Here is a 13,812-nt window from a genome sequence, read left to right as displayed (position 1 = left end):
AAGGCATCACCTTATAACAATACGTACCCCACGGAGTGGTAAAAGTGGTCTTGGTCATGTCTTCAGGAGCCATCTTTATTTGATTATAGCCAGAAAAACCATCCATGAAGGAGAACACCGAATACTGAGCAGTGATGTCGACTAGCACATCAATATGAGGCAGAGGAAAATCATCCTTTGGACTTGCCCTATTCAAATCTCGGTAGTCAACACACATGCGTACCTTTCCGTCTTTCTTAGGAACAGGTACTATGTTTGCAATCCAAGGAGGGTATTCACATACTGATAAGAAACCTGCCTTCAACTGTTTTTCAACTTCTTCTTTGATTTTTAAAGCCATATCAGGTCGAGTTCTTCGTGGTTTCTGCTTTACAGGCGGACATTCTGGTTTGAGCGGTAACCTGTGCATAAGTATATCCGTGTCTAAACCAGGCATGTCTTCATATGACCAGGCAAAGATATCAACATACTCTCGAAGCAGCTCAATCAACCTTCTCTTTACATCACTTTGCAAAGCGGCCCCTATCTTGACTTCTCTTTTTGCTTCTTCTGAACCGAGGTTGATGACTTCTATGGCTTCTTGATGCGGCTGAATAGATTTCTCCTCTTGTCTCAAAAGTCTTGCCAGTTCCTCAGGGACTTCACAATCTTCCCCACTATCCTCATCAGCTTGGTCAATTGGATTCTCAAAGATATCAAGACGTGGAACTGTAACATTATCATTTTTGATGGAATCCGAGCCAGATCTGCATGATGGATGATTTATGCCTTAGGATGCAACACATAAAAAGAAAAAGAAAAAGCTTTGCCATTTTTGAAAAAGTTTTTTAAAGTAAAAGAAACAAAAATGAAAGAAATGGAACAGTAATTGCATGCGAAGATATGATTTTCATTCGATATTAAACAAACTGAAACAACATGGGGGGGCCTTCTTTATACAAGTGGTCAAAATGCTTAGGGCGAAGCATATGACTTATCGAAACAAGAAAATTACATCTCCATAAAAGTGACTCTAGGGATGTCCAAGATAGTCCAATTGTTGAGTTCTTGTCCAGGCGCAGCATGGCAAATGAATCTGGAGAGATCTTCTTCATCATCATCATCCACGGCGAGAACCTGACTTCCAGAACTGGTGCTTGCACTGACGAACACTTGAGAAATGGGGGGAATCACCTTCTTTCCAGGAATTATGCTGAGCTGAGTAGAAGAAGATGGTTGATACCCAAGGCCATACTTGTCTCGCTTCTCATGAACATCAATCAGCTTGCCCCAGGCACTATGGGGAGTACCAGCTTCTAAGAAGGCCTTAGCGTCATTTAGAGACGAGAGGGGCGCTCCGAGTTCCTTTTTATTCTCAACCACGGGGAGTTTATCAACCGACACGATCTCTAAGGCCTGAAAAGGTGTCTCTTGTATCTCTCCCTCCACTTCAACATGACGGTATGATGCCAGATTATTGACAATCAAATCCTCTTCACCAGTGATCACAACAATCTTGTCACTCACAACAAATTTCAAACACTGATGGAGGGTAGATGTCACAGCCCCAGCAACATGGATCCAAGGACGACCCAAGAGGCAAGTGTATGAAGGACTTATATCCATGACATAGAAGGCAATATAGAACATGTGAGGGCCAATCAAAACAGGTAGATCAATTTCCCCTTCTACGGACCTTCTAGAGCCGTCAAACGCCCTGACACTCATAGTGCATGGTCTCATCATAATCCCATCCATACTCAGCTTAAACAAAGTGGTCTTGGGCATCACATTAAGAGAAGAACCTGTATCAATCAGAACTCGAGACAACACAGCATCCAGACACTTGACTGAGATATGCAACGCTTTGTTATGTGCCCTACCCTCAGGTGGAAGTTCGTCATCAGAGAAACCCAAACAATTACCAGCAGCAATGTTGGTCACAACCCCTTCAAACTGAGGCACGGTAATGTCTTGAGTTACGTGAGCGGAAGCCAGAACTTTCATCAGAGCATCACGATGAGCTTCAGAATGCACCAAGAGAGACAAGATGGAGATCTTGGCTTGGGTCTGATCAAGTTGGTCAATCACTTTGTAATCACTCTTCTTAATGATCTTCAAGAGTTGCTCGGCATCTTGTGCATTACGTGTTACAGGAGGGTCAGCAGCAACTTGCTTTCCTTTTGCCTAGGCACTAGCATCCTTATTGGTCTCCTTAGGAGGCGGAGGAGGGGCAGCAAAGATCCGACCACTACGGGTAATGCCACTAGTGCCAGTAATATTAGTGATGCTCGAATTACCCACTGGAGGACAATCATATTTCTTCCCTCGAATATACACGGCATTATAACTCCAAGGGACAACCTTAGAATCATTCACAGGAGAGGGAACAAGAGATGAGGTTGAAGGAGTCAAAGGAGCATCTGGAACCTGAATAACCAACGGAGTCCTCGGAGCCTGAATGACCAGGGGAGTACTCGGGGCACGAATGACCGAAGGAGTACTCTGATTCTTTGACACCTCGGCAGGATAGTAAGGTATCTCTAGAGTGGCCACATCTTTGACAGGAACGACCCTTTCCACTCTAAGAACACCTTCATCCATTAGTTTCTGGATTTCTTCTTTCAACCTGGTGCATTCCTCAGGGTTAGAAGAACATTGCAAACAGTAGTCATGTAGTTCACACAAAACCTTTTGTTGCATAAGATATTCTCTGACAACTGCTAGCGGCATCCTTACCTCATTAACATCACTTACTAGGTGTTGCACCCTGATTTTTACCCTACAATTCCATCTCATTTGCATCATTGCATTTTATTCGATTACATTTTATGTTTACTAATCATTAATCTAAAATTACAAAAACATGCCCTTTTCTATTTTTAAGTCATTATTAGTTTTGATTTTTAATTTTAATTGTTAATTCAAATTTTAAAATTTCTTGAAATTGAATTACTAATTAAAATTAAAATCATTTTGTAATCTTTTCCATCTTTTAAAATTTCTTTCTTTAATTCTTTTTTTTGTTAGTCTTTTAGTTATTAACCATTATTAGTTTTAGTATTATTTTTGCTTTTTGGTTTTCATTCAATTTTACAGGTGGGGACCCACAAAAGAGGCAATTCACGTTTTTCTCTTCATCAGAAGTTCACGTTTTCCAGCCAGCCCAGTTTACGTTTCCACCAAAATCAGATTCAATTCAAATTTCACACTACAAGAGTCACACTTTGTTTGCTCCAAAGAGAAAAATTCAGAACTTTCACGACTATACATCTCAGCCACTCATTCAAGAATTATCAAAGGCTGAGAATTCATCACAGAGATGTTCACACGGATCATTCTCCAAATTTCCAGATTTTGCAACAAACTCTCCCTCCAATTTTCCTCACACCATTCTCACTTCTCAGCCTATAAATAACACTTCATTCTCACAAGAAGGGGGAGGAGAAAAATCACACTGTTATGCTGCTAAAATTCTACCAGAATTCTCCTCCAAACTTTCATACACAAACCTTCCATTTCTGCACAAATTACAACAGCCGATCCACCACCATAATCACTTTCAGATCTTCATAATCATTCACAATTATCAGCATCATCATCATTTCATACGCTTCAACAGAATTCCATAAAACTTGCAACCTATAACAAACCTCCATCAGAACTCATCAACAACAACACCTACATCGCAACGTCATCTCCAAATCTGCATCTCTATTTCATCAACAAACACGGACACGACGAAGTGATCATCGCAAGTGTAACCGAGCCAACAATTTCACGTCATCAACTGAATCACACAACCCGCTCTTGCGTCACGTTTCATTCCACCTGCAGATTATTAGAAGCAAGCATCACCGACGAATCATCAATTGAATCTGAATCGCATCTTCAGGGCGTAAGGAAGCTTATTGTTTCGCCTCTGGTCTTCTCTTATTGTCTCTGCTTTGAATCCAGGTTCTATCCTCTTCCATTTATCATGTGATGTATTCGGCTGTTGTTTGGTTGTATGTTTGCCTGTTGTGATACTATATTTCAATGCTACGCTAGTTGCTGAGTTAATCATGTTGTGATGCTTGCTATAATTATGTTTGAATTAGATTTGATGCCTAGTAGTAGTTTAGGGTTGGGTGATGTTGTGGTTATTTGCATCGAGAGAGTTTATAGTTTAGTGGTGGTTTTGGTTTTTGTTTACGATGCAACTGAAGGGAGAGATCGAAACAGAGCATAGGTAAAAGAGATGAGCGAGAGATGAGAGAGCGAGAGAGACATGTTGTTGAAGGCGATAAGCAGAGTTTATTGTTAGTTGTTGTTGCTCCGTGTTTGTTGTTGATGTGTGTTTGCTTTGAAATTATTTGATTAGATTTCTTTGAGTTCTGATTATTGAGTGTTTGCTGAGATACCGAGAGTGAGAGAACCTAGTGAGGATTTCTGAGCAGAGAGAATGAGGTCGAGAGTTTGGATTCGTTGTTGTTTTTGTTTCGGTCAAGAGCAGAGCCGTGAGAGAGAAGAAGAGTGAGGCGGACCAAGCTAGTTTTAGGGTTTCCATCAATTCTATGTTGTGTGTGGGCCATTGGGCCTTCAGCCCATTTCTTGCGCACCCCCCTTTCTGGCAGACTCTTTTGTCTTTGGGCTAGCTACATATGGGCCCAGCGCCCCAGTCTTAATCACACCTTTCTTTTGTTTTGTTTTTAAGCCCATTTCTATTTTACTTTATATTTTATTTGCATTTTAGTTTTATTTTAATATTTGTTTTAATTTCTAATATGATATCACAAAAATACAAAAACATGTTTTTATTTTAAATTTACACTTTATTTTCATTTTCATATTAAAAACCACAAAAATATTTTAACTTGTTATTTTCCTTTTTAGCTACTTATTTTTGTATATACATTCATCTTTTATATTTTCTTTTCATTTTAAAATGTTTTGTTCGATTTTTGTTTATTTTCTTTTATGCACATGTTAACTCCGTTCCACGACAATTGTGTAAGTCTCCAAAGGTCGAGCAGCAGTGGAACGCGACGTTTAACATCACACATACACAAAATGTTTTAAGCCGAACTACGGCTGCTCTGATTCCTTAATCGGGATACGTAGGCATTAGGTCGCGGGGCCTGAACGAGCAGAATCTTGTATATATTTCCTTTCTTTTCCCCGTGTTTCTTTTCTCTTCTTCCTTCGAGCGTTTCCCTTTAGTTTTAGCTTTAGATTTCTAGATAACACCCTTAGATTTAGACTAACAAGAGCGGATCCTGTCGAGTACGACGGACGTGAGGAGTGCTAATCCCTTCTCCTTGCGTAACCGACACCCTTACCTAGTTCTCTGGGTCGTAAGACCGTTGTTTGTTTTCTTTATAGGTTTTACTCGATGTTTTCCTTTCCCATTTTTTGGGATAAATAAACAATCGATGGCGACTTCATTGATTTCATTTTGATGATTTCGATCCAGTTGTTTCAGCTGGCGACTTCACTGGGGAAAGATTGACCTTTGCTAGGCCCATCCCGAGTGTCAGTCCTAGCTCTTGTTTGTTTTTATCTTTGGGTGTTTTCTTTCTTCATGCTTTATTTGTATATTTGTATATATTGCTTTATTTGTATATTTGTATATATTGCTTTATTTGCTGTTATATTCTGGTTATCTGGTGTTCTGTATATATACTGTTCTGGATCTGCTGTTTTTTTGGTGGGTGGGATGTTACTGAGGTAAAAGGCCCAATACACCGGCTATGAGTGATACCATAGGAACTAGGACTAGAGTGGCCGTGACGGACAGAAGGCGTATGCCTGATTGATCTGATCACGTATCCACGGGCAGAGCTTGGTGGAACGAGGCAACATCGTATGATGGCGCCTACGTTCGATCCTCTGTTGGCTTTTTGACCTATCCAGGCTTAGATTCACCCGTGAGGGGGGCGGGAATCAATCAATTTACAGGTACATTGCTGGTGACTATGGTTCTTGTTCGAGTGGTTCCATTTCTGTTTGATGGTGACTGAGTTCTGATCCTATTGGTTACTGTGGTTCTGCTGGTTACTTGTTTGCATCTGGCATTACATCTTGCATTGCATGTCATTGCATAGTTCTCACATTATGTCCAGGTTGCCCGAGATCTTATTTCCAGTTGTTCTTTCTCCAGTTAGTTGTTGATCGTCAAGCTGTTTCCTCAACACCGCTACGGAACTAGAGCTGCTGTTAGACAAAGAATGGCAGACCAAGAGAAGTATAACATGGAAGTTAGAATGGAAATTGATGAGTTGAAATCAAGCATGATTAAGCTTACTGAGATGATGCAAGTGTTGATGGCAAGGACTGATCCACCTCAGAGAACTGTTATTTCCGAAGTCGCAACTGCTGTTGTTGATCCTTCACTTGCTCAGAAGCCACCTTCTACTTGGCCAGAATTTGGGTTACCTGAGAATTTCTCCCCAACATATGTCAATGCTTCTATGGTGGGTCAAACTTCGAGGCAGGTATTTCAACCTCCAGTCTTTTCTGAACCTCCACCTGTTGTTCATACTACTGCTCAAGCTGTTCCAGCTCGTTATGACAATCCTCTCTATGATTACCGTTCTGTTGGTTCTCGAAGTGTTAGTCAAGGAGATTGTGGTGAAGTTGAAGAAGTCCGTGAGCAATATCAGGCATTGGAAAAGAGACTAAGAGCTATGGAAGGAAGCAATTTCTTTAGTGTGAATGCTGATAATATGGGTCTTGTTTCAAATCTTGTCATGCCTTCCAAGTTCAAAGTTCCTGAGTTTGAGAAGTATAAGGGGCATACTTGTCCAAGAAATCATTTGACCATGTACTACAGAAAGATGACTGCTTATACCAACAACCAAAATTTGCTCATTCATTGCTTTCAAGATAGTTTAAGTGGTGCTTCACTGAAGTGGTACATGAGTTTGGAAAAGGGTTGTGTTCAAAGTTTCCAAGATTTAGCTGATGCATTCATGAAACAATACAAGTATAATCTGGATATGGCACCTGACCGTCGTCAACTTCAGAATATGGCTCAGAAGGAAAAGGAATCTTTCAAAGAATATGCTCAACGTTGGAGAGAATTGGCTTCCCAAGTTGAACCACCTCTGTCTGAGAAAGAATTGACTAGCTTGTTCATGGATACTCTCTCTCCTTTCTTTTGGGAGAAGATGATTGGAAGTGTGTCTTCAAATTTCACTGATTTGGTAACAATTGGTCAAAGGCTAGAAGAAGGAATTAAGAAAGGAAAAGTGTCTGTTGTTGTTGATTCTTCAAAGAAACCTTTTGGGGGCTTCCAAAAGAAGAAAGAAGGTGAAACTAGTGCTGTTGAAAGGCCTCGACAAAGAGCTCAACATTATGGTCAACCTCAGGTAGCTGTTGTCCAAGTTCCTCATCAGAATACCGGTCAGAATCAGAATCGTGCTGCAAGGCCTAAAACAGAGTTCGATCCTATTCCAATGACTTATACTGAATTGTATCCTCACTTGGTTCAACTAGGCTTGATTACTACAAGGTCTTTTACTCCTCGAGATCCTCCTCCTGCTGGATTCAGGGCTGATCTTCACTGTGAGTACCATCAGGGAGCTGCTGGTCATGATTTAGAGCATTGTTACGCACTGAAGATTAGAGTGCAAGAGTTGGTCAGGGGAAAGGTGATAGATTTCACGGCTCGTACTCCAAATGTTGTCAACAATCCTTTTCCAGTTCCTAACAAATGAAGTTTCAATCAAAGTCAGATTCTCTCCTAAAGCCAAGTGTTTCAGACGGGACAGCTCATCCTTGTTGCTGATTAGTCATTAGGCCATGTTTCTTTACTGTTTGCATTTCTTTCAATTGTAATGTCTGTTTACTTTTCAAACTTGTTTGTTTCCTACTGTTAATTGTAAATGAAATGAGCATTGCATGTTTTGATTCAATTCTTCTCATTTACTGCTTTATTTCTTTCAAAAAAAAAAAAAAACAAAAAAATATGTTTCTTTTATTTGTTTTATTTACCATGTTGTCTATGCAAAGATTTGAGGGAGGATGATGAAAACAAGATACCCATGATTGCTGTTAGTGTGCTTTTGAATAAAACTTTGCTGATGATGTACAGGCCTTGTTTCAATTCCCAAACACTGGAGAAATAAGGAAGTTAATCCCTTGTCAACCCCTCAGAGCCTTCGAAGTTGGAGTTTTCTTTTTAAATGAAAAAACCCGCAATTTTAACCTGGGGATGGGTAGTTTTCAGTTTATTCATCTTTGCATTCAAATACAAGAGTTTCATTCAAGATACCTTTCAATAAGGTCGCAATTTCAAGCTTTCCTTCGCACACGTCCAAGAAGTGTCGAAGACGTCCTTCAAAGTCAAAAGTGATGATGATGGTTCTCCTCAATTGTTAAGCAAGGCAATCACTATCTTTCAAAAAAAATGAAAAAAAAGTTCAAGAAAATCCCGCTAAGTCAAAACCTTTGAAGGAGACTTAGGCAAAATATATATTGGGGCATCCCGCTGACTGTAAATCTCAAATAAAACAGTTCAGGCAAAAGTTAGGGATATCAAAAGTAAAAAAAAAAAAAGAGAGAAGTCAATAAATTCCAAAACAACAAAATGTTGTAAAAAAAGAAGTGACTGCCATCTCAAAGTATATTCCTTGGCTTCTGAATCATCATTGCCAAACAAGTGCTGCAAATTCCAAGTTCTCTTGAAAACCTGAATGCATAGGTTGAATTAACTGAATGTAGGATGGAAGTTCATCATGAAGAAGGGGCGGGTACAAATAAATTTTGAGCCTTATATCCTTTGTTTCTTAAACCATGAACCAGGCCACATTACAACCTTCAAAAGTCCTAATTGAGGCCAGGTTTAGTTTGAAAGCATACTACAACAAGGTTGCGTTAACCTGACTCCTAAAGTTGTGCCAATCATTTGCCTGGATTTATTTGCTTTACTTTTCACTTCAAATTCCATGTTTCTTTGTCTTTCTATTTGCTTTATAATGCCATTTCTGTTGATTTCAAAAAAATCTGCATGTTCTTTGCATTTAGATTACCAGTTTTGAACAAACATTTTTGCTTCTAAACAACATTCCTCATCAAGGAATTTCAAACAGTCGAGAAATTGGTCTGTGATCTCATCAGGGGCATTTCACTTCAAGGTTCTTTTCAAAGGTTTATCTCAGTGCAAGTTATTCTCAGATCTGGTTTATCATATCTCTTTCAAGACTAATGCTGGGGCAAGTGTTTCCAAATGCCTAATAAAGCTGTCATTCTAGATTATTCAAGCTGGAGCCATGATCAGTTGTGTTACATCAATCAGTCAAGCTGGGGAAATCTTCTTCAAGAGAGTCTCCAAGCAATTTATCAGTCCCTCTCAAAGGATCAGTTTAGTACAGTTCACAAATTTGATTGAAGAGCTTTGGGCAATGTTCCATGTGTTGAGGAATCAGATATCCCTTTCTGCCGCACAAAGGAGTCTTTCTTAGTTGTCAGAAATAAATGCATTGCATTAATCATTCATATCATGCATAGAAAAATTTCATATCATGCATAGAAACAAATTCATATTCATTTGCATTTTCACTTTGAGATCAAAGTCCAACTTACTTGGCATTATTCAATACGGATTTATCCCTTTGGTTCATTTGTCTTGTTTATCCGATGTTTATTCCGGATGTGTTCCCTCTACAACCATGTTTTATCTAGGTTCTCTTTACAACCATGTTTTATCTTGGTTCTTTTTACAACCTTGTTTCATCTTGGTTCCTCTTACAACCATGTTTCATCTTGGTCTCCTTTACAACCTTGTTTCATCTTGGTTTCCTTTACAACCTTGTTTCATCTTGGTTTCCATTACAACCTTGTTTTATCTTGGTTTCCATTACAACCATGCTTCATCTTGGTTCCCTTACAACCATGCTTCATCTTGGTTCTCACTTTTTTCAGATTTATTCTCTGATATTGTGATTTCTCACTTCATTCAGATCCATTCCTGATGTCGTGATACCTTTCTCACCTTATTCAGATTTATTCTCTGATATCGTGATTTCTCACTTCATTCAGATCCATTCCTGGATGTCGTGATACCTTTCTCACCTTATTCAGATTTATTCTCTGATATCGTGATTTCTCACTTCACTCAGATCCATTCCTGGATGTTGTGATACATTTCTTCAATTATCTCTTTCATCAGGTCTTGTGCTTGTTCCATTAACAGTTTGTCTCTCGTGGCGCTATATTCCCCACGAAGATTCGAGTTTGTCTCATATCATATCATTAAAAAAAGAAGAAGCATGCATTCATATCATTCTTGGGGCATCTTAGGCTAAAAATCGGGTTTTGTTTGTATTTAAGTATCTCCTATCTCCTGATAGAAGAAACTTAAATAGGGGCAGCTGTTGCACCCTGATTTTTACCCTACAATTCCATCTCATTTGCATCATTGCATTTTATTCGATTACATTTTATGTTTACTAATCATTAATCTAAAATTACAAAAATATGCCCTTTTCTATTTTTAAGTCATTATTAGTTTTGATTTTTAATTTTAATTGTTAATTCAAATTTTAAAATTTCTTGAAATTGAATTACTAATTAAAATTAAAATCATTTTGTAATCTTTTCCATCTTTTAAAATTTCTTTCTTTAATTCTTTTTTTTGTTAGTCTTTTAGTTATTAACCATTATTAGTTTTAGTATTATTTTTGCTTTTTGGTTTTCATTCAATTTTACAGGTGGGGACCCACAAAAGAGGCAATTCACGTTTTTCTCTTCATCAGAAGTTCACGTTTTCCAGCCAGCCCAGTTTACGTTTCCACCAAAATCAGATTCAATTCAAATTTCACACTACAAGAGTCACACTTTGTTTGCTCCAAAGAGAAAAATTCAGAACTTTCACGACTATACATCTCAGCCACTCATTCAAGAATTATCAAAGGCTGAGAATTCATCACAGAGATGTTCACACGGATCATTCTCCAAATTTCCAGATTTTGCAACAAACTCTCCCTCCAATTTTCCTCACACCATTCTCACTTCTCAGCCTATAAATAACACTTCATTCTCACAAGAAGGGGGAGGAGAAAAATCACACTGTTATGCTGCTAAAATTCTACCAGAATTCTCCTCCAAACTTTCATACACAAACCTTCCATTTCTGCACAAATTACAACAGCCGATCCACCACCATAATCACTTTCAGATCTTCATAATCATTCACAATTATCAGCATCATCATCATTTCATACGCTTCAACAGAATTCCATAAAACTTGCAACCTATAACAAACCTCCATCAGAACTCATCAACAACAACACCTACATCGCAACGTCATCTCCAAATCTGCATCTCTATTTCATCAACAAACACGGACACGACGAAGTGATCATCGCAAGTGTAACCGAGCCAACAATTTCACGTCATCAACTGAATCACACAACCCGCTCTTGCGTCACGTTTCATTCCACCTGCAGATTATTAGAAGCAAGCATCACCGACGAATCATCAATTGAATCTGAATCGCATCTTCAGGGCGTAAGGAAGCTTATTGTTTCGCCTCTGGTCTTCTCTTATTGTCTCTGCTTTGAATCCAGGTTCTATCCTCTTCCATTTATCATGTGATGTATTCGGCTGTTGTTTGGTTGTATGTTTGCCTGTTGTGATACTATATTTCAATGCTACGCTAGTTGCTGAGTTAATCATGTTGTGATGCTTGCTATAACTATGTTTGAATTAGATTTGATGCCTAGTAGTAGTTTAGGGTTGGGTGATGTTGTGGTTATTTGCATCGAGAGAGTTTATAGTTTAGTGGTGGTTTTGGTTTTTGTTTACGATGCAACTGAAGGGAGAGATCGAAACAGAGCATAGGTAAAAGAGATGAGCGAGAGATGAGAGAGCGAGAGAGACATGTTGTTGAAGGCGATAAGCAGAGTTTATTGTTAGTTGTTGTTGCTCCGTGTTTGTTGTTGATGTGTGTTTGCTTTGAAATTATTTGATTAGATTTCTTTGAGTTCTGATTATTGAGTGTTTGCTGAGATACCGAGAGTGAGAGAACCTAGTGAGGATTTCTGAGCAGAGAGAATGAGGTCGAGAGTTTGGATTCGTTGTTGTTTTTGTTTCGGTCAAGAGCAGAGCCGTGAGAGAGAAGAAGAGTGAGGCGGACCAAGCTAGTTTTAGGGTTTCCATCAATTCTATGTTGTGTGTGGGCCATTGGGCCTTCAGCCCATTTCTTGCGCACCCCCCTTTCTGGCAGACTCTTTTGTCTTTGGGCTAGCTACATATGGGCCCAGCGCCCCAGTCTTAATCACACCTTTCTTTTGTTTTGTTTTTAAGCCCATTTCTATTTTACTTTATATTTTATTTGCATTTTAGTTTTATTTTAATATTTGTTTTAATTTCTAATATGATATCACAAAAATACAAAAACATGTTTTTATTTTAAATTTACACTTTATATTCATTTTCATATTAAAAACCACAAAAATATTTTAACTTGTTATTTTCCTTTTTAGCTACTTATTTTTGTATATACATTCATCTTTTATATTTTCTTTTCATTTTAAAATGTTTTGTTCGATTTTTGTTTATTTTCTTTTATGCACATGTTAACTCCGTTCCACGACAATTGTGTAAGTCTCCAAAGGTCGAGCAGCAGTGGAACGCGACGTTTAACATCACACATACACAAAATGTTTTAAGCCGAACTACGGCTGCTCTGATTCCTTAATCGGGATACGTAGGCATTAGGTCGCGGGGCCTGAACGAGCAGAATCTTGTATATATTTCCTTTCTTTTCCCCGTGTTTCTTTTCTCTTCTTCCTTCGAGCGTTTCCCTTTAGTTTTAGCTTTAGATTTCTAGATAACACCCTTAGATTTAGACTAACAAGAGCGGATCCTGTCGAGTACGACGGACGTGAGGAGTGCTAATCCCTTCTCCTTGCGTAACCGACACCCTTACCTAGTTCTCTGGGTCGTAAGACCGTTGTTTGTTTTCTTTATAGGTTTTACTCGATGTTTTCCTTTCCCATTTTTTGGGATAAATAAACAATCGATGGCGACTTCATTGATTTCATTTTGATGATTTCGATCCAGTTGTTTCACTAGGATTTGATCATCACATAACTCAATAGCATTGGTCGCACCAGCATGAGGAGGCATAGGATTATTCTGCACATTGGGACCAGTAGGAGTGAATGAGATAAGCTTGTCGTCAAGGAGATCCTGAACCTTCAACTTGAATGCTCTACACTTTTCAATAGTATGGCCTGGAGCCCCAGAATGAAATTCACATCGAGCATTAACATCATAACCAGGAGGGAGAGGACTAGGTGGAGGTCCAAGCTCACGGAGTTGTACCAATTGGCCAGCAAGCAACTGAGGGAGGAGTTGAGCATATGACATCGGAACCGGATCAATACGCCTATCTTGGAATCTTGTTCTTTGTGGGCCCCTTTGACCTTGAGGTCTAGGGTTCTGTTGACGATTCTGAGGAGCAGCAGCTTGTTGTTGTGGTACGAAAGGCTGTTGGGGTGTCATCCATGGTTGTGGGAGAGCGGCAGCATATGCCTGAGGGACATATGGACCAGGAACAGCATAAGGCATCGGATAATAAGGAGGTGGAACAGCAGAATATGCAGGAGCTCGGCTTTGGTCAACAGAGGCAGAGCTAGTCTCACCTTCCTTCTTCTTCACAAACCCAGAATACGGCTTCTTACCATTACCACTTGAGGTGCTAGGACTAGTGACACCTTGAATGGTACCAGCTTTGACACAGTTCTCAACCCTCTCACCAATGATGACTACATCCGAAAAGGAAGGAGAAGTATTACTAACCATGTGTTGAAGATACGGCCCCTTCAGAGTTCCCATAAACAG

The 13,812-nt window shown here is 39.2% G+C and overlaps 1 protein-coding gene across 1 annotated transcript; it reads left to right on the top strand.

The window, feature by feature from the left end:
• The first annotated feature begins 3,280 nt into the window (after positions 1-3,280).
• On the top strand, positions 3,281-8,343 carry LOC131630691 (uncharacterized). The gene is made up of 2 exons (XM_058901438.1): positions 3,281-3,936; positions 6,122-8,343. Exon 2 carries the CDS (start codon positions 6,189-6,191, stop codon positions 7,677-7,679), a length of 1,491 nt encoding a protein of 496 aa, XP_058757421.1. The 5' UTR covers positions 3,281-3,936; positions 6,122-6,188; the 3' UTR covers positions 7,680-8,343.
• Positions 8,344-13,812: the final 5,469 nt, after the last annotated feature.

This window comes from Vicia villosa, unplaced genomic scaffold (assembly GCF_029867415.1).
Source record: "Vicia villosa cultivar HV-30 ecotype Madison, WI unplaced genomic scaffold, Vvil1.0 ctg.000716F_1_1, whole genome shotgun sequence".
NCBI lineage: Eukaryota > Viridiplantae > Streptophyta > Magnoliopsida > Fabales > Fabaceae > Vicia > Vicia villosa.
This window is presented reverse-complemented; position numbering and strand designations above follow the sequence as displayed.